Source organism: Fusarium falciforme, chromosome 3, assembly GCF_026873545.1.
Source record: "Fusarium falciforme chromosome 3, complete sequence".
NCBI classification, from domain to species: Eukaryota; Fungi; Ascomycota; class Sordariomycetes; order Hypocreales; family Nectriaceae; genus Fusarium; species Fusarium falciforme.
In genome coordinates this window covers 613,721-640,168 of record NC_070546.1, presented here as the reverse complement: position 1 = coordinate 640,168, position 26,448 = coordinate 613,721, and the positions used below count along the sequence as shown (strand labels likewise).

Here is a 26,448-nt window from a genome sequence, read left to right as displayed (position 1 = left end):
CTGCCAGAACAAGTCGTAAGTCCCGTTTGACACTCGCATGGGAGGAACCCAGATAATCATGTAATATCTGAATAAGGTTTCTGAAGGTATCAACACATTGCTGGAGCCATTCCTCAAAGACAAGACACCGTCCAGCAACCACTCTTGATTCAGAGAAAAATGTTGAACCCCTGATTTACCTCTGTGGTTATGAGAAACAAGGCGAATAAAATTACTCTATGAGGTTTGAAATCACCACATGAAGAGTTGGCACATATCTTAATAGACGTATCTGCCATCCAGGATCATCTGTCATGTATGTGCGATCTCTTCCTTAAAGGCTTCTGAGGTGTACGAGAACATAACGAGCGGCATTGTCATCCAGTGGACCCTCCATGGAAAGCTCAAGCATAATCTAAACTAACGATATGCTTAATTTGCACGAGCAAAACTCAGCCACCCCTGATTCGAATGTTCCAGAGCCGCACGGCCCCTGGATCGGGGACTTCAACAAGTCCGACTTGCAGGGCAGCCAATCAGATCTGAGTCTATACGAAGCCCCGAGAACGTCTCATATCTACGGAGTACTCGATGGAAAATGTCACTTCTACTGGCCTGCGGAACGACGTAAGCTGGCGCCCTCCTGCTCCAGCGGTTCCGGCTGGTTGAGGCTGAGTTGGCCCCGTAGCAACGGACCCAGCGTATTGCAGAGGTCAACCGATCAACACACACGTCATCAGTCATATTCGCGCCCAGATCCATCAAGTACATAAGATATAACAGGGGCCTTGAATCAGCGATGTCTAGCATCCCATTCTCTTCATCACAACAAACACGTAGATACTCACACAAAAAAACTAGACTCCCAGCCTACCCCTTCCACCCTGATCGAAAATGGCGAAAAACTATTACAAGTACGAGCCTTCTATGGCAGCAGCCGTCATCTTCATCATCACCTTCTCGGCTTCGTCTCTGCTGCACGCCTTCCAGATCATCAAGACCAAGACATGGTTCTTCATCCCCTTCTTGGTCGGTTCATTGTGTGAGTCGCCAGTCACTAGCAATCTCGTGATTAGCAATTTCTCAGCTAACAAGAAGACTTGTAGTTGAAACGATCGGCTTTGTCGGACGAGCTATAGGCGCTGAAGAGTCGCCCGATTATACTTTCGCCCCATACGTGATACAGCATTTGCTGCTTCTCCTCGGACCGACGTGCTACGCCGCTTCTATTTACATGATTTTGGGGCGACTCATCCGCCTGCTGGACGCCGAGAGATACTCGCTGATCAGGTCCAGTTGGCTGACCAAGTTTTTCCTGATTGGAGACTTGCTTTCTATCGCGCTACAGGGCATTGGTGTGTACCCCTTCACGATGCTGCAACAAACTTTGTTCGCTGAAATTTTGTAGGAGGCGGGAAGGTTGTAAATGCCGAGACCGAAGACGATCGATCGACTGGAGAGAACATTATCATCGCCGGACTTGTCGTGCAGATCATCTTCTTCAGTCTGTTCATGATCGTCACATGTCTCTTCCACTTCAGAATCAGGAAGAACCCAACTGCCAGAGCGGAGAGCATTAATACCCGCTGGGAGCTGTTTCTGGTCATCCTGTACATCACCAGCATCCTAATCCTGATCCGTTCTCTATTCCGTCTGGTCGAGTATGCCATGGGCCACGACTCGGAGCTGCAGTCTAAGGAGGTCTACATCTACGTTTTGGATGGTGTACCTATGTTGATTGCAAGCACCCTCTTCAATATCTTCCATCCATCCAAGTACCTCGTGGCTGGGAAGCAGATTGTGGATGGGTCGGATTCGGAGTTGCAGTTGGCGGATCATGATACAGCGTATCGGCCTGTCGCTTGAGCTTCGGATGGGGAAGGGCGATGGTTTGGCGGGGGATTGACGACCAGACTGCAAACGGCGTAGCAGGTTGGTGGGGATATGGACTTGGGTGGCATGGGAGGGACATAGGAATTTGGTTCGAGGTTCGTTTATGGTACAAAGAGACAGGGAGAATAACAATTACCAAGGGTAAAGACTATACCTGGATGCTGAAAACCTCCCCCAGGGGTTTTGATGAAGAAAATGGCGTCGTCTATGGTACGATGGCGTATTGAAATGCCGAGCCATCCAAGATACGCGCTGCAAAGGTGCCCCGTTACGATATCTAGTTAGGAGCCGAAGTCTCAGGTTTCTGGCCCCAAACAACCTTCTGCTTGAAGTACCCGTGGTGCTTCTCAGAACGCAACTCGCGTCGAAACTGGTCAATGTAGAGCTGGATCTCATCTCTTGACCAGCCCAAAGTGTGAGCCATGAACAAGACGAAGCCTTCGGTATCAGTCTCGAGACCATATTTGGTGTAGGGGCCCATTTCCTTCTCGATCGGGTCCGAAGACCAGCCACCAATAGGGTTCTAGTCCGTCAATTAGTTGAGATTCGCATTTGATGCATTATGCCCTTTACCTTGAAGTCGAATTCTTGAATGTTGATGAAGCCGGCTTTCTCCAAGGCCTTCCTCTGCGTTCCGTCCTCCACCACCGTGAAGTTTGTCCCTATCTTCTTGCTACCTTCGATGAAAAGCTTTCCCCACTGCCCCATAGCGGAGTTTCCGTCGACCGTGTTGTCGTCGCTGTCGATATTGGAGGAGGCCTCGTGACTTTCAACCCATCCACCGGGTTTGCATACCCTGAATGCTTCGGAGGAGAGGAAGTCCCAGTCTCTGATGCTGCCCATTAGCCACCTCATATGGATGTAATCAGTAGAGTCGGACTTGAAGGTCCATTCTCGAGTACAGTCTTCGATCTCGCTAAACCGTATCGTTAGGCAAGCATCAAACGCCGTTTTAAAGAGCCACTTACAACCGCAAGTTAGGCGGAACCCAGGAAGGTTGGATGGGTGAAATATCTGTTCCCGTGATTTCTGCGTCAGGGTAGTCATCGGCAAAGTCACTAACGACTCGTTAGAACAAGGTAGATGGATCGGGTGGAGTATTGCTCAAACGCACATGGCCCAGATACCTATTAGAGACAGGTTAGCCTCGCGTCCACTAACGATAGTTGCTGCCGTCTGAAACATGTAGGATTCGAGAGTCCGTACCAGTTCCGCACCCAATATCAATGGCTTGCTATCTCAACAATTAGCGCTAACATGGAATCTTGCATGGTTAGCTTACATGGACCTTGCTTTTCTCCAACGGTGCCAGATGGAGTTTGTTTCCAAGCCCAAGAGTAAGAATATGATGGCTACATTTGAGGTCAGATTGTTGCTAGTTTCTGACCTGGGAGACCAACTTACGTCACGTCCATCAATTCACGCTGTGGTGCGTCGTTGGAACCCCTTGATGGGCATTAGCGACGCTCAGTTCATAAACGCAAAAGAGGCACTTACCAATACTGCGCATTTCCTTGTTCACTGTTGTAGGTTCTGCCGTGTATCGTCCTATACTCTAGGATGCTCGAGGTGACCGACGCTGTCGAGGAATTATTGTCGGCGTCGACGATGGAATCAGCATCGGTATTGCCAGGCTCTTTCTTCACACAGGGTTAGAGATCAGCATGCCTGTTTCGCTGTGAGATCAATCTTCACAAACCTGTGCAATTTCAGCCCAGTGCTCGGGGGGAAGAATGTTGCCATCCCCGGGGGTTTGGCGGCTTGTAGCTTCATCAGACATGGTGGACGAAGGGTGATAGCAACTCAAACAGTTTGCAAGTCTTGCACTATGAGCCAGATAGTAGGTAAGCCTTGGAGCAAACGAGTGGTGATGGCCGGTTAATATATCAAAATGCCGCCCAGGGCTTCGGACATAGTGGCCTGATACGTGCGGGGTTGGCTTCGATTTGCATAATCGAGCAGTTCTGCAACAGTCACTAATCCGGAACAAGAAGGTGTAACGTCATGTTCCTGGTTCAACAGCAAGCCACCGCGGCAAGTTGAAGATGGCATTCTTGACATATGAAAGTATACAAGGCTTACAAGAAAGTCTCTCCATTCTTCAGCTTTCCGTCGCCCCGATCGGTTCAGGGTAGTGGAACTAGCTGGATTTCAAGCCAACCAATCAGAGACTCGATGAGTGGGCCGAAATGTAAGATTTACTGCCCGATCTCACTCCCAGAATCTTGGAGTTTACAACTACATACCCCCTTACTCCGTATGGGATCCGGTACAACAGACTCCCGGGGATTCGGGCGCAGTCAGTCGCATACCTTCTCTGCCGTCACGGCGCACCAGACATCGGAGATGCCCAAGTCCACCATGGAATGAAAGCCAAGGATGATTTCTTGTTCTACGGGTGGAGAAAGATGCCAACGACGCATTTCATCACTTTCACTGTCAATTTGATTAACGAAAACGAGGTCATGGTCATGGACAAGGACTTCTTAGAAGTGGTGCATTTGTAATAGTGAGCTCTACTAAACAGACGGTCTGTGGCTTGCAAAGAGTGACTCGGCACCAGCCACGGCGCGTTAAGTATCATGCCTGCCATACCTCCTAGAGCCTTATGAAACGCGTGCGAAGCCCCTCGGCACTGTTTCGATACAGAGACGAGACTGTGAAGTGATTACAAGAGGTACATCAACTACCGTCCTGGGTACGGCATTCTTGGCGTCGTGGTGAATTCCAAAGAACTCGGAGACGAAACTTAAGCATGCCAAAACTTATTTCCGTTTCTAGAACTCGGCTCCTGCCGCTCTAAGCTGAGTTGGTGTTGAGGTCGGGTTGAGGGACCCGGAGTTCAGGCTGAGGCGGTCTGAGCTTGGGCTGAGCTTGGGCTGAGGTGTCTGAGCAGGCCCATTTTTGGGATCACATCCCTATTTTGGGCCCCGGTTCGACTTTCCTACGCCAAGGAATCTGACCTGGGTGAACCCATATCCTGAGAGCTCTGCATTCGACGCCGTCACTGCTTAGACTATTTCCCTGGCCTTTTTTTGTATGATAACCTGACTTAATGCCCATCATTATTATGTACATAAAGGTTTTACTCTAAGCACTATTTGTGAGGAAAGATACTTTTAAGGACATTCGCAGCGTCTAGCTAATGTTAACCAATTTCCAGTAGCTAGCCTGCCTCAACTGCAAGGTACCACAGTACTCCATGCATGATGGATAAAGCAAGATACAGGCTATAAACTGGGGGTCGGACTCGAGAAGACGCCATGCAAGCTCACATTCATATCTAGGTCCCCCTCCTCGGTGACATCGGGAACTTGAATCTACTGTGTAGTACAAGGCTGCGAGGGATTTATGGATGAGGATAAGCAGGGAAGGGAAGGCAATATGATATGAAAGTCGAGATGCACTAGATGGGTCCAAAGGGAGGCTTATTCTAAGATGGACTGCTGCCTGGCTGTGCATCTTTGCATAAACGAGGTGGCAATGAATGCCCACTCACTATCGAATCCTGGAGCAATAAGGAGAAGAACGCATAAGCAGCGCCCTTTGGAAGTAGATATAGATGCTCTAGAGCCAACAGGCTCATATGAGCAATCTTACGGCAATATTGGCCCCTCGGCTCCACTATGCCATCAACCTTAACGCCCTAACAAGGATGTCTATGGTATTAGCAAAGGTGCCTTTAGCTTCGGCCCACGGTGTCCTCGTGTCATCTTCAACTGGCTGTCCCGAGGCCTGCCTCGCTCCCTGGCCCACACTACTGCCTATTGATTAACCACGCGTCATATCTCCGGCCATCTATTCATGCGCATAGTATTCCAGCACGCATCCTAGTGCGGCAGATATCTGCCTCGCCTTGGAGTTGCCCTGGAATATGTAGCCTTGAATCATGAGGGTGTGTAGTCTTTTACCATGTCCAAAGAGTGATGCGGAAATCCTACTGTGAGAGCAACACCACAGTGAGTTTTACAATAAATCTCAATTGCACTGGTATGAACTAGCTGCGCTAACTGCTGGTGGCGAAACGATGGGTATGCAGCTCAAAGACTTTGGCATATGACGCCACAGATTTGAAGGTAACTTTGGAGTCCCAGCCCCTAGATGACGTACTGCGCACAAGTCAGTCGCGAATTTCGCTCAGTTTCGCGCATCCGTACAGAGTAGAACTTACAGGGATGAAAAGGTAGGGAACCTCGCGCTCGTATTGGGCCCAAGCGTCGCCGTACTTCTCACGGCAGCGGCGGGCGTCGCGGATGGCGCGGTGGATGACCATGATAGTAAAGAAGACGGAGTAAAACCAAGGGTAGGGGCTCTTGAAGCCCGTAATCAGGCCCCAGGAGAGGGCGAAAAAGATGTCGCAAGTGTAGTGAATCTTGCGGGCGTAGCCGAGCCAGCCGTCGACCATTATCACGTCACCCCTCGCCGAGGTGATGGTCTTAGGGTTCTTGACTGTCTGCCACGGCAGCTGGGGGAAGGTCTTGCGATTAATAAGCTGGTCGCGCTCCTGGGCGCGAAAGCCGTTCTTCTGGCTGTTTGTGGTATCCCAGACCCAATATACGAAGAGGTACGAGACAGAGAGGGCTGCGAGCGCAACGGGTTTCCACTTGTACTCGGATGGGTGGTGGTTAGCCAGGAAGATAGCACAGTGACAGTACGACATAGGGACACCAGCGAGGTTCCAGAAGATAAGCATAAAGCCCCATTTCTCGTAATAGATATCCCTAGAGTCGTGTTAGACATTCTCAAGTAGGGGGCCAGAAAACTCCTACCAACTCGAGATAATGAGCTGCTCGCCCTTGGCGCAGGCGTTTGCGTAGAGGTAGTGTGCTACGACTAAGAAAAGCACCTCGCCTGAGATATATCCGTATTTCTCGTACTGACGTGCCGCGGTACCGCAACTTAGACCGAAGAGAATGAACCATGGGATGCGGACCATAAAGAACATCTTGAAGTCTAAGATACCAAACATGCGAGGGTTCAGTTCGGCGCCGAGGAAGAAATCGTAGATAGGATACCCAGTCATACGATGATGGGCGCCTCTCCAGAGAGCAGAGAAGTACGCGACAAAGGACACGAGGAAGCCGCTGAAGATAGCCACGGACAGTAGAGGGCCAAACTCGTCGATAAAGGTGTAGAGCGGGAAGAGACCACTGACGTGGAGGACAGCCAGGGCGGCAATTGTAAAGTGGAAGCTGACGTAGCAGTTGCACAAGTACTTCAACTGCCTTCCGTTCTCATGAGGTAGAGGCTTCCCCCAGGCCCAAACGCCCGGCAGGACGCAGTAGCAGATAGCCTCAAAGATAAAGAAAGTCCAGTAGATACGCCAAGCGCGGAGGGTAGGGAAAGCACCGGTGTAGACGAGATCGGCTACCTGCCTGCCAAACTCGCCCCAGCTTTGGCCCTCCTCGCGCGAAGGCAGCTTTCCATCGTAGTAAGTGGCGCCAATCCACATGTACCACATAAGCAGGGGGAAACCTATCATCAGGCAGAACACGCCAACGCTACCACCGAATTCAAACACACCCGAGGTATCGACTTTGGGGTCAGTGCCGACCTCCCAGCCATCTATGAGCTCGCCCTTTCGGTAGATGCGGCCGGTGGGCGCCTTCGATCTGGTGACATGGATGGCAGACGCAGCCTCTGGGGACTTATCCCTGGTGTGAACTGGATGAGGAGTCTCGACAGTACCCTTGAATAGGTTCTTCCTCCTGGACAATAGGTTAGCGAAGATTGTAAGATAAATTATTACGATGGGGCTTCACCTAGTGGAAGGTTGACCGAGGGCCGCCATGGTTCCGATTTGCGACAACTGTTGTCTAGACAAGGCGTACTGATATGGTCGTACGGTGATATTGCGACAGGCCAAATGTCTCGAATCAATATGTAGAAAATAGTAGGGATCGCTGTTTGATTGATCTGGGGGTCTGCCGTCGTGCTGCGTAACGACCCGTGAAATCGACGATCTAAGCTTATATACACAAGCCCTAGAGGTAGGGTTATGCACCTTTCGTGCAGAGGAGAGACAAGTCTGCGTGGCAATCGTGGATCTTTAAGAAGAATGTGGATGCATTAGATTAGCAGCGATGAAGGTATCAAACCGAGGCGGGACGAGATGGAAATCCGAATACGACCAGTGTCGTCGGTGCATATCATACAGCGTGTCCTCGGCGATCGATTAGCCTCCGGTCGCTGCGCTCTTACGTAGTAAAACTTTTACTGATATTTGTATCTGTAACTCTGCCGCTTCATACTAGGATCTATCGGTAGTCTTCTCGGCTGGATTCTTTGGCAGTAAAGACCCACCCACATATGCACGATTCGTATAGATGGTAGCCCAATTAGAAGATTGCCATTGCTGCTATTAGGATTGCGGGCTTCGGACCCCTCGCCCAACTCGCATTCTCGGGCCTCCGAACTTCCGGGGAGGTGGGGGTGTTGAGATCCGTTGCTTTGACGGATCAATGGCTATTCCGATCCATTGGTGGCTGGGATGTGGATGTCTTCTTGTCTATAGCTTTCGCTGGTTCGCGCTAGTCTTTCTTCTTCTTTAATCAATACAACATGCTCATCTCAACAGGTTATGAGCCCGGAAAGCCACCTTACAGCTGAGTATCCTCCTAATCATAATTTCCAATATAACTCGAGGTCTAACCGCCTCCTTCCACTGCGTTAAAGATACTCATCACACCTTACCCGAATTTTCACTGAATACTGCTAGCCGCCTTATCTAGGAATCAAGTGCTTGATTTTGCACGCCTCCCGGCCTCATCCGTCACCAGCCTCTCGACCAAAATACTTGCGCAAAATTTTTACTCGAGACTCGGCCTCATGATGGCCTCACACGACTCTAATTTGAGAGCTAGACCGCTCTAGAAACCGACATTGTTTTGTTTCCTCCACAAGCAACATTTTCCTCATCGTGTCGCTGACTTTGACAAACTTTCCGCTGTCGAATTCTGTTGATGGATTGCACAGGACCTTTGAGACCTTGCATCTTCGAGTGGTCCTCTCTCGGACTGGAGTACTTGATGCGACAAGCCGGACGTGAAACCGCATGTGAAACCGGATGAAACGGGATACACGACCTAAGGTCCGAGCCGCGTTTCGCATCGGTCGCACGAACCTGGTGGTGATATGCGATATCCTACGATCTAAGTGAGCCCTCAGTCCTTCCAATAGGTTCTAGGGCAACCCACTTGGACACCGACGACTCGCTTTCAGACGCAAGTCCAACCAGCATTTGGAGCCTTGAAGCTGCCTCGATTGCCTCATCAGAACCAGAACAAATCCACGTTACATCCAGTGGGAGTTCTGACGCACCCGTTGCCGATACCATCAACAACGATCAGAACTCCAGCTTCGCGCTCGCAAGAGACATCGCTACACCGAAAAGGGAAGATTCACCTGAGCCTACCTCACACTCTTCCTACGCCTTCTCTCGTCCAGCCATCAAGGAACCCATCCTCAAGCATGTCGGCCTCGAAGGAATCGACTGGAACACTTGGCAACCTAGCCAACATCCCGAAGCTAGAATCGACAGCCGGATGGATCAACTGGAGCCGAGAAATGAAGGACCATCTCACAATGTCGGGATACGGAGACTTGTTCAAACGAAACAAGGACAAACCCACCGGCACCAGCGCCGCGACCGTCGAAAAGATCGACAACTGGCTCTCCAAGCAGGAACGCGCGTGCGGAGCCGTCCTCAATCGACTTGGATACAACGCCAGGGAGCAGGTAAAGGACAAGGAGACCGTCACGGAGATGTTCGATGAGCTTGAGAAGCGCTTCAAACCAAAAGGAAGTGCGGTCTTCCAAGAGCTCGACCGACGATACAACTGCCTCACCCTAGACCAATGCTCGGGAGTCATGAACTTTGCAGAACGGCTGCGAGAAGCTCAATCTGAACTCTTGCAACTAGACGAGACATGCAAAATCGGCACGCCTCAATTCATCAATAAGTTCCTAACCGGACTTGGCCCCGAATACGAAATGTTCCTCACTGCCTTCTACCAAAACCACAACTTGCTACCCGAGCGAGGCTCCAACGGAGAAATAACCAAACCTGCCGTAACATTCGAAATCGCTCTTGCCGCCGCAGAGCAAGAGGAAATGAACATTCAACAACGAGAAAAGGCCAAGACGCAAACGGCTCTGCTGGCTAGAATGCGTGGCCCTGGAAAAGAACGAGTAGCTCAGACGTGCGGCCACTGCAACAAACCAGGTCATACCAAGGCCGGATGTTTTGGCCTACACCCCGACCTTCTTGAGGAGTTCAGAAGAAAACGAGCACTTCGGAGTGGACGACGAGAAGCCAAGCTTGAGAAGAGAAAGGAGAACACCTCGTCACTGGAACTCGACGAGGATCACACTGCCGCCGTCGCCTTCTTAAACGCGGCCCTTCTATCCTTTCAACCCCAGTTTGGCCTGGCTGCATCAGAGCCGTCCGGGCTGCTCGAGCGAATTCACGTATTGGACAGTGGCGCCTCCTCCCACACGTTCTGCCGTCGACAGAACTTTACATCACTCGAGAAATTCACCGGCTCTGCCATCAACGGCATAGCTGGCTCGGCCATTATGCCCGCGGGGCAAGGCACATACACCCTCAGAACCATACGGAACAATGCCAAAGGAACAACGATCTTTCATAAGGCACTTTACGTCCCAGACGCTCACTGCAACCTTGTCTCGGTCTCAGCCCTCGAGGAAGATGGAGCAACTATTTTATTTCGAAAAGGACGAGCCGTCATTACAAGCCACGGTAAAGTCATCCTCAGCGCCACTAGGAAATTTGGTCTGTACGTGATCGACGAGGACGACCAACAACTGCACACTGCCATGGCCGCATACTCTGTCAGCGACCCCAAACTGCAGATCTGGCATGACCGACTCGGCCATTTGGGAGAACAGAACGTGCATTTACTCATGAAGATGTCCACGGGCATCACTCCTCTATCTGACTCCAACGTCTGTGAAGCGTGCGTAAAAGGGCGCATGAAGGAAAGGCCTCACCGCGGATGCATTCGAAAAGGAACAAGACCACTGGAGAGCCTGCATGGCGATATCGCTGGCCCCTTCCCAGACGAAGGCATCGACGGCCATAGATACTGGGCCTGCTTCATAGACGATTTCACCAAAATGACCTGGGTCTTCCCAATCAGGCAAAAGTCCGAATTTGGCAACTGCCTTCGACAACTTCTGGAACAAGCCGAGACACCAACCCGTCGCTGCCGTTACCTTCGCCTCGATCGAGGGGGAGAAAACCAAGCTGATGCAATCACTCTCTACTGCGAAAACAAGATGATTGAGATGATCTTTTCTGCTACCGAGCAGCACGAACAAAACGGAGTGGCCGAAGTAGCAAACCGTGTCCTACTCGAGAAGCTCACAGCGACTCTCATCCATTCAGGACTGGAAAAGAAATTCTGGCCATACGTCCTCAAAGCCATGGCATACGTACGAAACCTCTCACCAGCCTCGGGTCGTCAAATCACACCTTATGAAGCATGGCACAAGGAAGTGCCGGATCTCTCCCATCTCCGAGTTATCGGCAGCCGAGGCTTTGCAAAGATGCCTTCAGCCAAACGGAAGAAGATGGACGACAAGACAGTCCCCTGCCGACTCCTCGGCTATCAAGGGAGCACAAACTACGTCTTAGTCGACGACGATGGAAGAATATTCTTTGCGAATAACGTCGTGTTCGATGAGAAATCCCTGCTGAGAAAACGAATTGCATCCGAGCAACCAACTGACGAACCCAACGCAAAACGGATGGATCTCACACCATCTCTTCCAACTATACCCCTAACCGAAAACATCAGAACAGACGAAGAGATACAGTCAGCCCCCAGCCAATCCTATCAACTGAATCAAGACGAGCCAAGCTTCCATGTGGAACTGGGGACTCCAGAAAGAACACAAAGCCCCGACAGTGCAGTCGACGAACACCAAGTCGTTGCGGAAGCAGCCGACGGTCATCCCCAACAACGTTTTCCAGTACGGGAAACCCGAGGACAAATTCCATCAAGATACACAGTCCTAGCTCAACAAGACCCATCAGCCCAACAAAACCAGTGGCGCTTCACCATGATCGCCATTCACCTGGCTATGATCGCCAACAACCTTGAACCGACCGAACCCAAAACCTTTGCCGAAGCAATGAACTCGCCTCATAGCGAACAATGGATGCAAGCCATGATTGACGAAATCGACTCCTTGATGAGAAACGGCACCTTCATACCAGTCAGCCTGCCTCCAGGAAAACATACCCTCCAAGGCAAATGGGTGTATAAGCTCAAACGGGGAAAGGATGGCGAGATTACCAGATTCAAAGCTCGCTTCGTCGTCAGAGGCTTCGAACAAAAAGAGGGAATCGACTACCACGAAACGTTTGCCTCCGTGGTCAAGCCGATGAGCTATAAAATGATCTTCGCCATCGCTGCGGCCCTAGACCTTGAACTGGAACAGATGGATGTCAAAACTGCCTTCCTTTATGGCGGCGTCAAAGAAGAAATCTACGTGACTCAGCCACAGGGTTTCGACGACAAGTCAGGCAGAGTCTTCCGACTGCGGAAAGCTCTCTACGGCCTCAAACAATCTCCCCGAATCTGGTACCAGACTTTATCTGATTTCCTGGAAACCCTCGGCTTCAAACCACTCAACGCCGACGTTGGCGTCTTCATCCGTGGCACAACCTACATCGCCGTCTACGTGGATGATCTCCTAATCGCTGGTCCCGATAAGGAAGAAATCCGCCAAATCAAAGCCGCCTTGAGCGAGAAATTCGAAATGACTGACCTTGGCCCGTGTCAGTACTATCTGGGAATGTCCGTCCGGAGAGACAGACGCAACAAGGCCATCTTCCTCTCCCAACGAGCATATGTCGAGAAGGTCCTACGGGAATTTGACATGTGGGAGAGCAAGCCAGTCACAACTCCCCTGAGCACGTCAAAATTCCAACCTGTCCCAGACGAATACAGAGCTCCTAAAACGACGAAACTATGGTACGCAAAAGCAATTGGGTCACTTATGTACGCCATGCTTGGCACTCGCCCAGACATCGCATTTGCCGTCTCCCTCTGCAGCCGATATCTGGGAAACCCAACCAACGAACACGTCCAAGCCGTCAAGCGCATCATGAGGTACTTGCGAGGGACGATCGACTTGGAACTCACCTTCAGCGGACCACTCAGACCGTTAGTTGGGTACAGCGACTCAGACTGGGCTGGCGATCACGACACCAGACGATCAACGGCTGGCTACGTCTTCAACGTCGGCACAGGCGCCATCAGTTGGAACTCCAAACGACAACCAACGGTCGCACTATCATCCTGCGAAGCGGAGTACATGGGACAAACACAATGCACCAAAGAGGCGATCTGGCTACGAGGGTTGCTGCGCGAACTTCTGGCCCAATACAAACATGGAGACCTTCAAACAACTATTCTCTACGGGGACAATCAAGGGGCAATTGCAATGGCCAAAAATCCACAGTTCCACGCCAGGACTAAGCACATTGATCTTCAATGGCATTACGTTCGAGAACGAGTCTCGGATGGAGACGTTGAACTCCAATATGTCCCAACCGAGCAACAAATCGCAGACGGACTTACGAAAGCTCTCCCAAAAGACCGGTTTATCGTGTTTCGCAACGCGCTGGGCCTCTCCAACCCATGATTCGCTGTTGGTCACGCAAGTATGGATCATGAGAAAAGGAGGTGGCCGGGAACACCTGGCCAACTGACACTCCGCGATCTCTCGACAACCAAGTAACCTACCAACAAACTGACTTGGGATTTGGAAGCAGCGGCGTCGAAAGTCTATTATATCAAGTTCACACGATTTCTCTTTTCTTTTATCCCTTTTCATCATGCCCCAAGTGGGAGAGAATGGGTGCCCAACAGTCTATCTCGTTCATCGAGCCTCCAAGCGACCCACAGGTCCTCAGCTCGGAATTCCTCGGCTTCTTATAACAAATTCTACAACAATTCCAGCTATAACTGAACGCTCAATACGTACATACAAGAGCCATTTCATTCAGAAACGGATCACACAGGATCCAATTGCAAAAGAATCCCATTGCAGGTGCACATGGCCGAGCTACAAAACTACAAAACTACAAAACTACAAAACTACAAAACTACAAAACTACAAAACTACAAAACTACAAAACTACAAAACTACAAAACTACAAAACTACAAAACTACAAAACTACAAAACTACAAAACTACAAAACTACAAAACTACAAAACACAAAAACACAAAAACACAAAAAACGCAGCGAACGCCGCTGGATTGGCTTCTTCAGCCTTAACAACCACAGTCCTACGAGACATACAACGGAACCTGCTCAATCGGATCCGGCCAAAGAAAGCAAGACAGTTCGACTATCGTAGTCAGCCGTCAATATCAACAAAGGATAGTATCAATGTCCTCTACATTTATTTCGGAAAATATAAACCTAGAATGGAGTGGGAGATCTGGAGTGCTAAGGCTCCAGTGATCGAAGATTCCAAGGCTTCATTCAAACATCAAACATCAAACAAACGTTAAACCTAGGATGAAGTGGGAGATCTGGGGTGTTAAGGCTCCAGTGATCGAAGATTCCAAGGCTTCATCCAAACATCAAAACCACCTGTCCGTGATGAAGTGGGAGATCTGGGGTGCTAAGGCTCCAGTGATCGAAGATTCCAAGGCTTCATCCAAACATCAAAACCACCTGTCCGTGATGAAGTGGGAGATCTGGGGTGCTAAGGCTCCAGTGATCGAAGATTCCAAGGCTTCATCCAAACATCAAACAATCTGGAGGATATGGGGTGCTAAGGCTCCAGTGACCAGAAACTCAAGGCTGTCCGCCTCACAAATATCAAATCATCAAACAATCTGGGGGATCCAGGGTGCTAAGGCCCCGGCGACCGAACAATCCAACGCAGGTGTGGTAATAGAAGCTCTTTCCTATTTTTCACCCACGAAGGTGTTTTTGAGGTTTTAATGAGGCCACACTCTGTTACGCAGAAACATCTCGCACCAATGGCTCGAGTGGGAGTGTTGAGATCCGTTGCTTTGACGGATCAATGGCTATTCCGATCCATTGGTGGCTGGGATGTGGATGTCTTCTTGTCTATAGCTTTCGCTGGTTCGCGCTAGTCTTTCTTCTTCTTTAATCAATACAACATGCTCATCTCAACAGGGGGTCCGTCTAATAGCATGTGGGTCTACAATATCCGGACCCGGAACGACGGGGTTCTCGGTCCCCGGCAATCCAGCGCGTATATTTCGGCGCGCGAAACTCCGCTAGCATCATCAGAATTTTTATCCTGTCTCTTGTAGACGTGCAATTGTTGTCTGATCTTGAAGCAAGACTATTATACGCCCGGGATATCGCGAAAATTAGCCTTTGCTATCGTGTAATCTGATTCGATTAGCCGCATACCCCCCTAACTCCCGCGCACCTAAATCCGCTCAGCATGTCCGACTCCCAAGTAATGGCAGGTCCTACCGTGGACGGCTCAAACTCGCCACCATCTCCCCCCTCCCTTCGGAGAGCCGTGAGCAACCTCTCTATTTCAGGCCTGCGCATCTACTGCTGACACATCTCCAGTGCGACTCGTGTCGCTCCCGCAAAGTAAGATGTCTTCTTGACCCGCTTGCTGGGTTTGCAAGCATCAAGTGCCTGGTGGTCGTTATCTGACATCGTTTAAGATTCGATGTGATAGAAACTGTCCCTGTTCCCACTGCGTTCAAGCGAACATCCCTTGCACCAAAGGTGTGAGACGGCCAAGGGAGAAGCGTAGCCGTGCGCTGGTGTCTACCAAATAGTTCGTGTCTCTTCACTCCATTCAAACCGTTTGATGTTCAAATTATGGCCTTTTAAGCTTTAACCTAGGTTCAATTGTCTTGAATTACTCTAATTTTGAATATGTTAGTGAGGAAAAAATCAACTCCATAGATCACCGGCTCGAGGGTGTAACCCGACTACTGCAGGATCTAAAGACTAGCATGCCTTCTCCCGATGCCCAACCCGCCCCTTCCGTATCGACAGCTGCCAGTAGAATGGACACAACGGCCCATACACCGTCGTCAACACCATTTGGGGGATTATCGCAGTCGACTGTGAACAGTCCGGTGGTTGAAGGAGAGTCCTCTCTCGCCGCCCATTCTGCCTTTGCCAACGATTTTTTTCGAAAGGCAGTGTGCAACAACCCTGTGCAGGCCTCGGATAGAAGTTTGAGTGAGGCGCTGGACTCGTTACATTGCATTGTCAGCGCACTGAAACATCGAACGTCCAAAACTGAGATGTCATATCCTTTTGCGAAGCCACTTCGTCATCCATCGCCCCGGGACCGCGAGCTACCACCAATTGAAAAGGCGGCGGCTCTCATACACGCGGCCAAGAGTAAGTCCCAGAACCCTTAATAGGTACTTGTTTCTGTATTCTCGGTTTCGGTTCGCTAACCCGACTTTAAGCAGACCTCGACGCATCCGCATGGATCTGCGATCTCGTCCCAGTAGAAATGTTCTCCGATATCTGTCTCAGAGTATACTTTTCTGAAAAATTCTCGGAAAGTGACTTAATCATCGCTAATTCTGGTCTCCTACAATTGTTCTTAGAGCGATCTGAGACCACATTGGAGGGGAAAAGTGAAAATGATAGCTACACGCTCATGTGCCGCATTAATCTCGAGTCGGCTCTGGTTGACCTGCCGCTCCATCTCCCAGCAACTGCGGATATGATCACGGCTTTGCTGCTAGGCGTAAGTACCTATATTATATTATTCTCTAAACTCTTTTCTAAATTGCCGTTTCTTTTAGGCCATGCATGCCATTGAGATCTCGAAGCCATCGCTTGCCTGGACCTTATCATCAAAGGCCTGGGAGCTATGTCAAACCCTCGGGTACCATCAACTTTCTCCCAGCAAGTACGATACCATTTCCGACGAGATGAGGCCTAAGCAGCTTTTGTTCTGGATCCTTTACTTTATCGATAAGAACTTGTCGTTGCGCTTAGGAAGGGCTTCTAATATCCAGAACTGGGACATTACTACGCCAATGCTTCCACTACATGGCACTCGCTCTCCACTCGGCGCTACTGTTGCTATGTGGATTAACACAGCTCGGTGTCGAGGCGATGTGTACCAGAGCTTGTACAGTCCAGAAGCTCTTTCACAACCCAACCATGTCCGACAATCTCGAGCTGAAGCCCTCTCGAGCGAGCTACACGAAATCGAACGCAAGTCACGTGAAGTAAACGTAAGGCTTTTCTGGCCCGCATTAACACATAGTGTGAAGCTAACTTTACCTCCAGGATCACTACCTACAAGAAGCCAGACAAAGATTCGGTAACCGTATCGTCGAGTTCATGACTCTCTGTGATGACGTACTACGCCTTTCACTTCTTACTCTTATCTATCGGGCAAGTCCGCCTCCTGAAGAATCTTCTTCAGCGTTCATCCCACACTGCATTGAAGCTGCGAGAGCTACGCTACAACGACACCAAGATTTCCTCAGCGTCTTCAAAGATGTCAACTCGCTATACTTCTCGACCTATGTGCATTGGTGAGTGGGGAGCCCATTCTCTTACTATGGTATGGTGCTAATAACTGGTCTTTTAGGGCACTGCTCCTTGCACCGTTTACTCCGTTTATCGTGCTGTTTTGCCATGTTATAGAATGTCAAGATGAAACCGATCTCAACCGCCTTCAAGCTTTCATAACATCAATGGAGTCAACTCCAACACTTTCGGAGGCTGCGGCGAAGATGCATCGCCTCTTTCAGGTACTTTATCAAGTTGCCCTGCGCTACCTCGAGAATTTCTCTTCAGATTCGAATGGAGGACAGCCGCAGTCTAACGCCACACTCAACGCCTATTTAACAACTTTGGGTTTGCCTATATTGAACCAGGATATTCACCATCAAGGTAGTTCGGCCTTGTCATCCAACAGAAGCCCAGGCGTCAACTCTCAGCAGGCTATGGAAGGCGCATTAGATACTCTCAGAGGCCTTGATGGTCAGGAAGGAATATATCCGACTGTTTGGATGGGTAACAGGAATGGGCTTGAAGAATGGTTCAACGGAAATCACCAGATGATAGATCTACTCGAGGAGCCCAGCTTTAACTTTCCTCCTCAGAGTCAGTAGAACCCTGCCTCCAATCAGATACGTTCAAGCGATGACGTCACCATACTGTTGCTTGAAGTTTAGCGAATGTAGATGACGTGCAAAAGGTACGCTGCTACCCATATTCTAATTGCACCATGTTTTCCGATAATGTTTAACCGCCTCTGTAAGCCCTAATCACACTCTGTGTTAAACTTGCACAAGACTTGCATGAGGAGTCAGCCTTCCGTTCTTTAACGTAGCGCAGTCCTCACCAATTCTAAGTCGTAGTACGTGGCTGGTAGCCTGGTACACACCACAAGAACACGCATGCATGTAGGCTGAGATAGCATCGGTCAGCCCGACCTTCTCGTCACAGCAGTCTTGTCCAGGACAGCATGGCCAATGCTGGTTGAGACGGAGAGCACGTCGAGGGCTAGAGGACCTTTCTTTCCAGATACAAGTCACATCAAAATCCAATGCACTCACTACTGCGCACACTTCATCATGCTGACTCTCAAGCTTTGGAATAGACTGTAGATAGGGCTGAGGTTACAGGGAGCTGGCCGCGGAGAATATGTTGCAGATCTTCACTACCTCAGCCTTATGCAGGTGATGTTCGATATTATGGCTACCCTAGGCTATTAAGCTTCAGATGTTCTTCATCCAAGGATCCGAAATAATTAGTACGAGTCCTCCACCATTTTTGAGCTTTTCCCACCGGGTACTCAAGAGGAAACACCAGCCGCAAGGATTTCCAAGGTTGTGTATTGTCCGCATTCGATGAGGGATCCATTTGAGTCTGAGATCAGATAACGCTGTCACTTCCAACAGCGATGTTGGATCCCCGTGTTGTCCGGTCCGCAGCTTATGCATGGACTAAAGCACGGGGAGGCACGATCTCGGACACCCCGCGTCTCGACCGGGGCAGCAATAGTAATGACTTGGCAGACATCGTACCCATGGATTCTCACCAGTTATAGGATGCTTAAACTCCTTGTCAATGGTTGCCAGGCTAGTTGCCTGTGAGTATGGGAAGCTGGGGCAAAACTATTTGGCGTTCTTATGCAAGCATTGCTCCGGCCTAGAGGAACAAAGATGTTAGGAATCAAACACCTCACCAGCCAATATAGCAAACTTCTATAGCATTGGCAAAGTGTCTCTCTGCTAGCAAACTTTAAGTAAAGCAACATTATGCTGAACGTCTTGATGCCACGCCGTCTCGAAAGAATTCCAACCCCTCTACTAAGGAAACGGACTCACGAGACCTTGCCGGAGCCAATGCGATAAGTGAGCCTCAGCTGATATGGGGTAGAGCGAAAGCGTAAGTAATTACGTATAATACTTGCGAAAGAAACGCGTCTTGAGGTCTGGATGCCGCTTGAAGTTAGAAGCCCATCGCTGGCCAATAGGTGATACATCGCGGTCGGCAAGCACTCATCACATACGTTAATGCTCCAAAGCTCATATCGATTGCGCCTCGAACGCCAGAATCTCAGGCCGGAATTTAAAGTTTAAGAGTACCGGAAGAGCAAAACTAGCCTCATAACCAGCTGTGTTGTACGGGTTTTCGGTAACCCGAATTTGCGGTCTGTTACAACGCGGGCAGCCAAGCGGAGCCAAGAGCGTGTCAAATTTGGCGAATATGCTGACCATCCTGGTCAGCGGGCCTTAGCTTCAGCCTCCACTTATCTCCTTGACTGCTGCGGGGCATCTTGCTGCAAATCAGGGCTATTGCTTCTGTTGTTCTTGATGATAATTCCCTCTTTCCCTTTTGGGCCGCGACGTGGCCTTCCTAATTGGGCCTAGTCCGCCATAGAGCCGGAGATCACCCGGCCGGCCATTAAAGGCACGTGACCACCTTCTGAGCTATTGTACAGGTCCCAATCCAACAACTTTCTCACATATTCTTTCTATGCCCCGAATTGCCTCAGCGGTGATGAGGGGCTCACTCTAGCCGAGGCTCCGTCAAAGTCTCGGCGGGCTTTTGCCGGGTATGACTAATCCTATGTACATGGCCTTATCCAACAATAATACTAGTAGTACGGATACGCAATACGAAAGAACAAGACAGAATGAGAGCGGCCTACAATATGTAGCGAGGCCGGAGCCGCCTGCAAGCCTGTTCAGCGGGTCGCGATGGGGCTGAGCAGGAAGCAGCGGGGAAAAATGTGTGGTACGCACCAGAGAGCTCGGCCAATTCTATGACGGGGGTCCGTGTATGATCAGATCGACTCTCCGTAACAACGCTTTCAGCAATCTAAGACTTTCAAATCCAAGTCTAATCGCACACCCAGACTGACAACTAAGTGACCTACGGGGCTAGACTAACCTACCTAGGTGTAGCCTGTCGATTCAATGTCAAGCTGGCACCCTGCCAGACCAAGCCCCCAAAAACTCGGCTTGGCTTGAATTGTTGGGGGAGGGAGTGGTTGCAGCCCGTAGCAGCCTCTTGACCCTGGACAGAGGTCCATGAGGCCTGATCATGCCGCTGCTGGGCAATCAAAAAGTTCGGTGTTTCGGACGCCGTGCAGGGCGACCATGGCCGAACGCATCGCCATGTGCTATCACCGTTAGTTTCCGTCAGCCGTCTATAATAACAATAATCTTTTCTCACTGCCCTCTGGCTTGTTACTTAAGTTTTATACTCGCCGCAAGTTCCTGCTTCCCTGACCATCTAGCCATTCGCGGTTTCAAGTAGTATTACTTACTGCAACAACTGCGATATTACTTGTCTCTCTCTTCTCCTTTTTATCCCTTTATTACCTCGCCTTTCCGATTCAGATTGCAGTCTTTCAGTTTCTTTTCGCGGGTTCACCTGACTCTTCTTTTGCTTTGATAATTTTATTCGTCTGCTCGCCTCCTATTTACCAACAGTCGAGTCCATCTTTCTTGCGCCGTCGCGTCTTGTCAACATTTCAACTTGCATCGTCGTTTCTACCCGTCACCACACCACCGGAACTGAAGATATGACCGAGCATGAGAAGCAGGGGCTCGATTCCCCTGATTCGGTCCGTTCTGATGGAACGGCCATGGAGGAGCAGGTCTTGGAACGTGTTCAAGAGAACGGTACTCATGTCACAAACGACGATGCGCGTGTGGACGAGGAACTCACTCAGCTGGCTCGTCGATACACGTCCAATGCCCAGCATCCACAACCAACTCTATTCCCTGCCCCCGCTGAACCGTCTCTTGATCCTCAGAGCCCCGAATTCAACGCGAGGAAGTGGGCCAAGGCCTTTTTCCAGCTCCGTAGCAGCAGTGTTGAGGGCATCAAGCCCAGAACTGTCGGAATCGCCTTCCGGGACCTCAGCGTGCACGGGTTTGGCACCGCGACCGATTATCAGAAGACGGTGGGGAACATCATCTTGGAGGGCGTCACCTACTTCAAAAAGGTAGTTCTGCGTCAGAAGCAGCAGCGTATTGATATCCTTCGCGGCCTCGAAGGTGTCGTTCGTAGCGGCGAGATGCTGGCCGTTCTCGGCCCCCCTGGCTCTGGCTGCTCGACTCTTCTGCGAACGATAGCTGGAGACACCCACGGCTTTTACATCAACGACGAATCCATTATCAACTACCAGGGAATTAGACCTAACCAGATGGCAAGCCGTTTCCGAGGCGAGGCCATCTACACCGCAGAGGTCGACGCCCATTTCCCTCACATGACGGTTGGCGATACCCTCTACTTCGCGGCACTTGCTCGTTGTCCCAAGATAACCCCGCTCGGTGTCTCTCGCCGCGAGTATGCCGAGCATCTTCGTGATGTGATGATGGCCATGTTTGGTATCTCGCATACAAGGAATACCCGTGTCGGTAATGACTTTATCCGTGGCGTTAGCGGTGGTGAGAGAAAGCGAGTTACCATCTCTGAGGCCGCTCTGAGCCACTCTCCTCTCCAGTGTTGGGATAATAGCACGAGAGGTCTGGATAGTGCCAATGCTCTCGAGTTTTGTCGAACCTTGCGGACCCAGGCGGATGTTTTAGGGACAACCGCTTGCGTTGCCATTTATCAAGCGTCTCAAGACGCGTACGAGGTATGTGGGACTGAGGATTCAAACCTGAGACTTGATTCTATTCATACGATACCAACCACCGAATATAGGTTTTTGACAAAGTTGTGGTTTTGTATGAAGGACGGCAAATCTACTTTGGCCGCACCGACCAGGCCAAAGCCTACTTCGAAGACCTCGGCTTCATCTGTCCTGATCGTCAGACAACGGCCGATTTTCTCACTTCTATGACCAGCCACCGGGAGCGCGTTGTCCGCCCTGGCACCAACGCCCCACGAAGCCCTGACGAATTCGCCCAGGCGTGGATGCGAAGCCAGCACCGGGCTCATCTCAATGCCGAGATTGACCAGTACCTTGTCCAGTATCCTTTCGACAGCGAACACTATGACCGCTTCTTGACCTCACGACGGGTCGACCAGGCGAACTCGCAGCGCGAGGGCTCGCCTTTTAATCTCTCGTACTGGCAGCAAGTCAAGCTTACTCTATGGCGAAGCTGGATTCTCCTCAAATCCGACCCGAGCATGACTCTGACGATGTTATTCACAAACCTATTCATGTCTCTCATCACGGCCAGCATTTTCTACAACTTGTCCAATACTTCTGCAAGTCTTACGAGACGCGGCACTCTTCTCTTCCTCATTATCCTAAGCAACGCATTTGGCAGCATGCTAGAGATCATGACGTTATATGCCAAAAGACCTATCGTTGAGAAACACAACCGATATGCGCTATACCATCCTAGTGCTGAGGCTTTATCGTCGATGATTATTGATCTGCCATATAAAACGGTCAACGCGCTTATTTGCAACATTGCAATTTATTTCATGACCAATATGCGTCGTGAAGCTGGTCCTTTCTTCTTCTTTTTGCTGGTTATCTATATTATCACGCTTACAATGTCCATGATGTTTAGGCTGATGGCATCGCTCACTAAGACTATTGCCCAGGCTTTAGCTCCAGCGTCTGTCATCCTCCTCCTCATCTGTCTGTATACCGGATTTGCCATCAAGATTCAATATATGCAGGTATGGCTGGGATGGCTGCGCTGGGTCAACCCTGTGCATTACGGGTTCGAAAGCCTCATGACCAACGAACTTGTGGGACGCATGTTTGAGTGTGTTTCCTTTGTTCCGACCGGGCCTGACTACTCCTCGGTCGATGCAAGCGAGCGCGTCTGTACCGTGCCCGGTTCTACTCCTGCTGCGGACTTTGTCAGTGGCACTTCCTATCTTGAAACGTCGTATGGCTACCAGAATGCCCACAGGTGGCGTAACGTTGGCATTATGATCGCCTTCTGCATCGCCTTCATGATCGGCCACCTAGTTGCGACTGAATGTGTGGCATCTGAGCGCTCCAAAGGTGAAGTTCTTGTCTTTACACGCAAGGGGATCAAGAAGCACACCCCAAAGGTTGAGGATATCGAGACCACTACCGACAACCGGTCGAGTAAGGAGGTTGTCGCTGGCGATGGCGCTTACGAAAGCACAGCGAATATTGACAAAGCAACGTCCGTCTTTCACTGGCAGGATATCTGCTATGACATCAAGATCAAGGATGAGACTCGTCGCATTCTGGATCATGTAGATGGCTGGGTGAAACCTGGAACCCTAACGGCACTTATGGTACGTATCTGCTACCCGACCCCGAGTATGAAGCATACTGACATAGCATATTAGGGCGTCTCAGGAGCTGGTAAGACTACGCTTCTTGACGTGCTGGCAAGCCGTGTGACAATGGGTGTCATCACTGGAAGCATGTTGGTCAACGGAAACCCTCGCGATGCCTCATTCCAACGTCAAACGGGCTACGTCCAGCAGCAAGATCTGCACTTGCACACGTCAACTGTCCGAGAAGCCCTGACCTTCAGCGCTCTCTTGAGACAGCCGCCAAACTACTCAAAGGAGGAAAAAATAGCCTACGTGGAAACCGTCATCGGGCTGCTGGATATGCAGCCATATGCCGATGCCATTATTGGCGTGCCGGGCGAAGGCCTCAACGTTGAACAACGCAAGAGACTCACAATTGGTGTCGAGTTAGCTGCCCGACCTAAGTTGCTACTCTTCCTCGATGAGCCTACGTCAGGTCTTGACAGCCAGACATCATGGTCTATTTGCGATCTGATGGAGAAGCTTACAAACAGTGGCCAAGCCATCCTCTGCACCATCCACCAGCCCTCTGCTATCCTCTTTCAGCGTTTCGACCGGCTACTGCTTCTTGCCAAGGGAGGCCGCACGGTATACTTCGGCCCGATTGGCAAGAGTTCGCAGACCCTTCTCGACTACTTCGTTCGTAACGGCGGCGCTCCATGCCCGCCAGAGGCTAACCCAGCTGAACACATGCTGCATGTGATTGGTGCCGCCCCCGGCTCAGGCAGCGACATCGACTGGCCTGTGGTGTGGCGCAACAGCCCAGAGTACCGTGGAGTGCAAGACGAGCTCGCCAGACTGTCGTCCAATGCTCGCTCTAACGAGGCCTCACAGGGGCTGGCCCACATATCCGAGTTTGCCGCACCTCTCGGGCTTCAGTTCAAGGAGGTCTGCCGCCGTGTCTTTCAACAATACTATCGCAGCCCCACCTACGTCTTGTCGAAGGGATTCCTGTCTGCTGGAGGAGTAAGATATTGCCGTTCCGCTCTACCATTCTTTGAATTTACGCTGACATGTATTCATAGGCCCTGTTCATTGGCCTGTCTTTCCTCAACATTGGCAATACCCAGAGTGGTCTCCAGAACCAACTCTTTGGAGTTTTCATCTTCCTCACCATCTTCAGCCAGCTTGTTGACCAAATTCTCCCCGTCTTTGTCTCTCAGCGTACCATGTATGAGGCTCGCGAGCGCCCTTCGAAGAGCTATTCATGGGTGGCCTTCATCTGTGCAAACATGCTTGTTGAAGCCTTCTGGAACTCGGTAAGCCGGCATCCCAAGGCTAGTCTGTAGTCCTGTCCACTGCTAACACACTATAGGTATTTTCACTCTTGAGCTTCTTTTTCTGGTACTTCCCTATGGGCCTGTACCGCAACGCGCGATATTCTGATGCTGAACATTCTCGTGGCATCTTGGTCTTTCTCTTTATCTGGGTCTTCTTCTTGTTCTCAAGCACCTTTGCGCATCTCATCATCGCTGGCATTGACAGTGCTGAGGTGGCTGGCGGAATTGTCGGACTTCTGACCGTCATGATGTTCACGTTTTGTGGGTATGCCTTATATCTGTTCCTCTGTCCCCTCTTCTTCAACGCACAGCTACTGACCCATCACTGCAGTATTCTTGCCGGCCCGACACAGATGCCAGGCTTTTGGATCTTCATGTATCGTGTCAATCCGTTCACATATTTCGTGGATGGTTTTGTCGGTACAGCCCTTTCCAATGCACCAGCCACGTGCTCGGACAACGAATTTGTCTTCTTCAATCTTCCCAACGGTACGACATGCGGCGAATATATGAAATCATATATCGACATGGCCGGCGGCTTCGTACAAGACTCCAGCGCCACCGGCGAGTGCCGTTTCTGCCTAATCTCAGAGACCAACGCGTTTCTCTCCCATGTCAGCATTTCTTTTTCGAACCGATGGCGCAACTTTGGTCTCATGTGGGTATTCGTCGTCTTCAACGTGTTTGCCGCGATCGGACTATACTGGTTGGCTCGGGTGCCTAAGAAGTCAAAGGTGAAGAAGGAATAGAGGACTGTCAAACGCCATAGCCTCGGGCTGTGGCTCCAATGGATTATTACGACCATCGTGGAGTTATCGCGGAAGTATCAGCCTAGATAGGCTTAGTGCGATTTTCTTTCAGGTAGAGGTTAGAACATTTAGGCGAGAGGGTTTAGAGCTGTATAATGACCTCCTTCAGAGAGGTATTTGCAGATTGTATACAAATTAATACAGATGATTTTATCTGATACAAACACGTAACTGCATTATAGTTTCAAGCAGTATTAGCTACATCTCTCGATGTGATATTGCTTGACAGAACTCTCAAGCCATGGACGACCCATAACAACCTGAAATTGCATCGTGCAACGGACTCAAGATACGAGTCGAGCACATGGATCGTACAATTGTCGACAGCGTGAAGCCGGGTTATGCAGAGCCAGATCATGGCATTACTTACAAAGAAACTCATCTCAAGCGCAAACTGGCTTCGCGTCACCTTTTCGTTTGCTCGATCATCCTCCCGGCTCGATGTTGCTTGCTAATATGCTGCTTCTGTGAATTTTAAATGATGCTGGTGATTGGCGGAGTCACTGGACCGGACTATTTTGTCAGCATGGGCAATGGCTTATTTCATGCTGGCCCTGCTGGCGTGACATTGTGTTTTGCTGTGGTTGAGACTATTCTCTGGGCTGTCATGCAGACTAATAAATAATAATATAAATAACGCTAAGAGAGAGTAGCCTAGAGGAATAAAGGCTACGCCTTTTAAAGGCCCAGATATGGGATCAAGAGCGACCAGTGGGCTCTGCTCAGCCAGAGGGGTGA

General features: G+C 50.3%; 4 protein-coding genes and 1 pseudogene across 5 annotated transcripts, besides 1 other annotated feature; 3 read left to right on the top strand and 2 right to left on the bottom strand.

Annotated features, from left to right (window-relative positions):
- Positions 1-873: 873 nt before the first annotated feature.
- Positions 874-1,845, top strand: NCS54_00351500 (Hypothetical protein; the record flags this gene model as incomplete). The annotated part of the gene is made up of 3 exons (XM_053149082.1): positions 874-1,021; positions 1,086-1,334; positions 1,388-1,845. 3 exons carry the CDS (start codon positions 874-876, stop codon positions 1,843-1,845), a joined length of 855 nt encoding a protein of 284 aa, XP_053005057.1.
- Positions 1,846-2,149: 304 nt separating this feature from the next.
- NCS54_00351400 (Hypothetical protein) lies at positions 2,150-3,652 on the bottom strand (the record flags this gene model as incomplete). The annotated part of the gene is made up of 9 exons (XM_053149081.1): positions 2,150-2,395; positions 2,446-2,788; positions 2,841-2,930; positions 2,987-2,999; positions 3,034-3,106; positions 3,155-3,224; positions 3,277-3,318; positions 3,370-3,512; positions 3,572-3,652. 9 exons carry the CDS (start codon positions 3,650-3,652, stop codon positions 2,150-2,152), a joined length of 1,101 nt encoding a protein of 366 aa, XP_053005056.1.
- Positions 3,653-5,969: 2,317 nt separating this feature from the next.
- Positions 5,970-7,663, bottom strand: NCS54_00351300 (Delta(24(24(1)))-sterol reductase; the record flags this gene model as incomplete). Its single annotated transcript, XM_053149080.1, has 4 exons — positions 5,970-5,981; positions 6,044-6,593; positions 6,642-7,580; positions 7,635-7,663. The coding sequence occupies 4 exons, from the start codon at positions 7,661-7,663 to the stop codon at positions 5,970-5,972; spliced, it is 1,530 nt and encodes a 509-aa protein (XP_053005055.1).
- Positions 7,664-16,168: 8,505 nt separating this feature from the next.
- On the top strand, positions 16,169-18,010 carry NCS54_00351200 (Fungal-trans domain-containing protein; the record flags this gene model as incomplete). Its single annotated transcript, XM_053149079.1, has 5 exons — positions 16,169-16,268; positions 16,340-16,626; positions 16,685-17,122; positions 17,178-17,428; positions 17,485-18,010. The coding sequence occupies 5 exons, from the start codon at positions 16,169-16,171 to the stop codon at positions 18,008-18,010; spliced, it is 1,602 nt and encodes a 533-aa protein (XP_053005054.1).
- A 2,837-nt stretch (positions 18,011-20,847) lies between these two features.
- On the top strand, positions 20,848-25,650 carry NCS54_00351100 (annotated as a pseudogene). Its single transcript has 6 exons — positions 20,848-21,999; positions 22,068-23,597; positions 23,652-24,587; positions 24,647-24,880; positions 24,937-25,166; positions 25,233-25,650.
- Positions 20,848-25,650: a sequence feature.
- Positions 25,651-26,448: the final 798 nt, after the last annotated feature.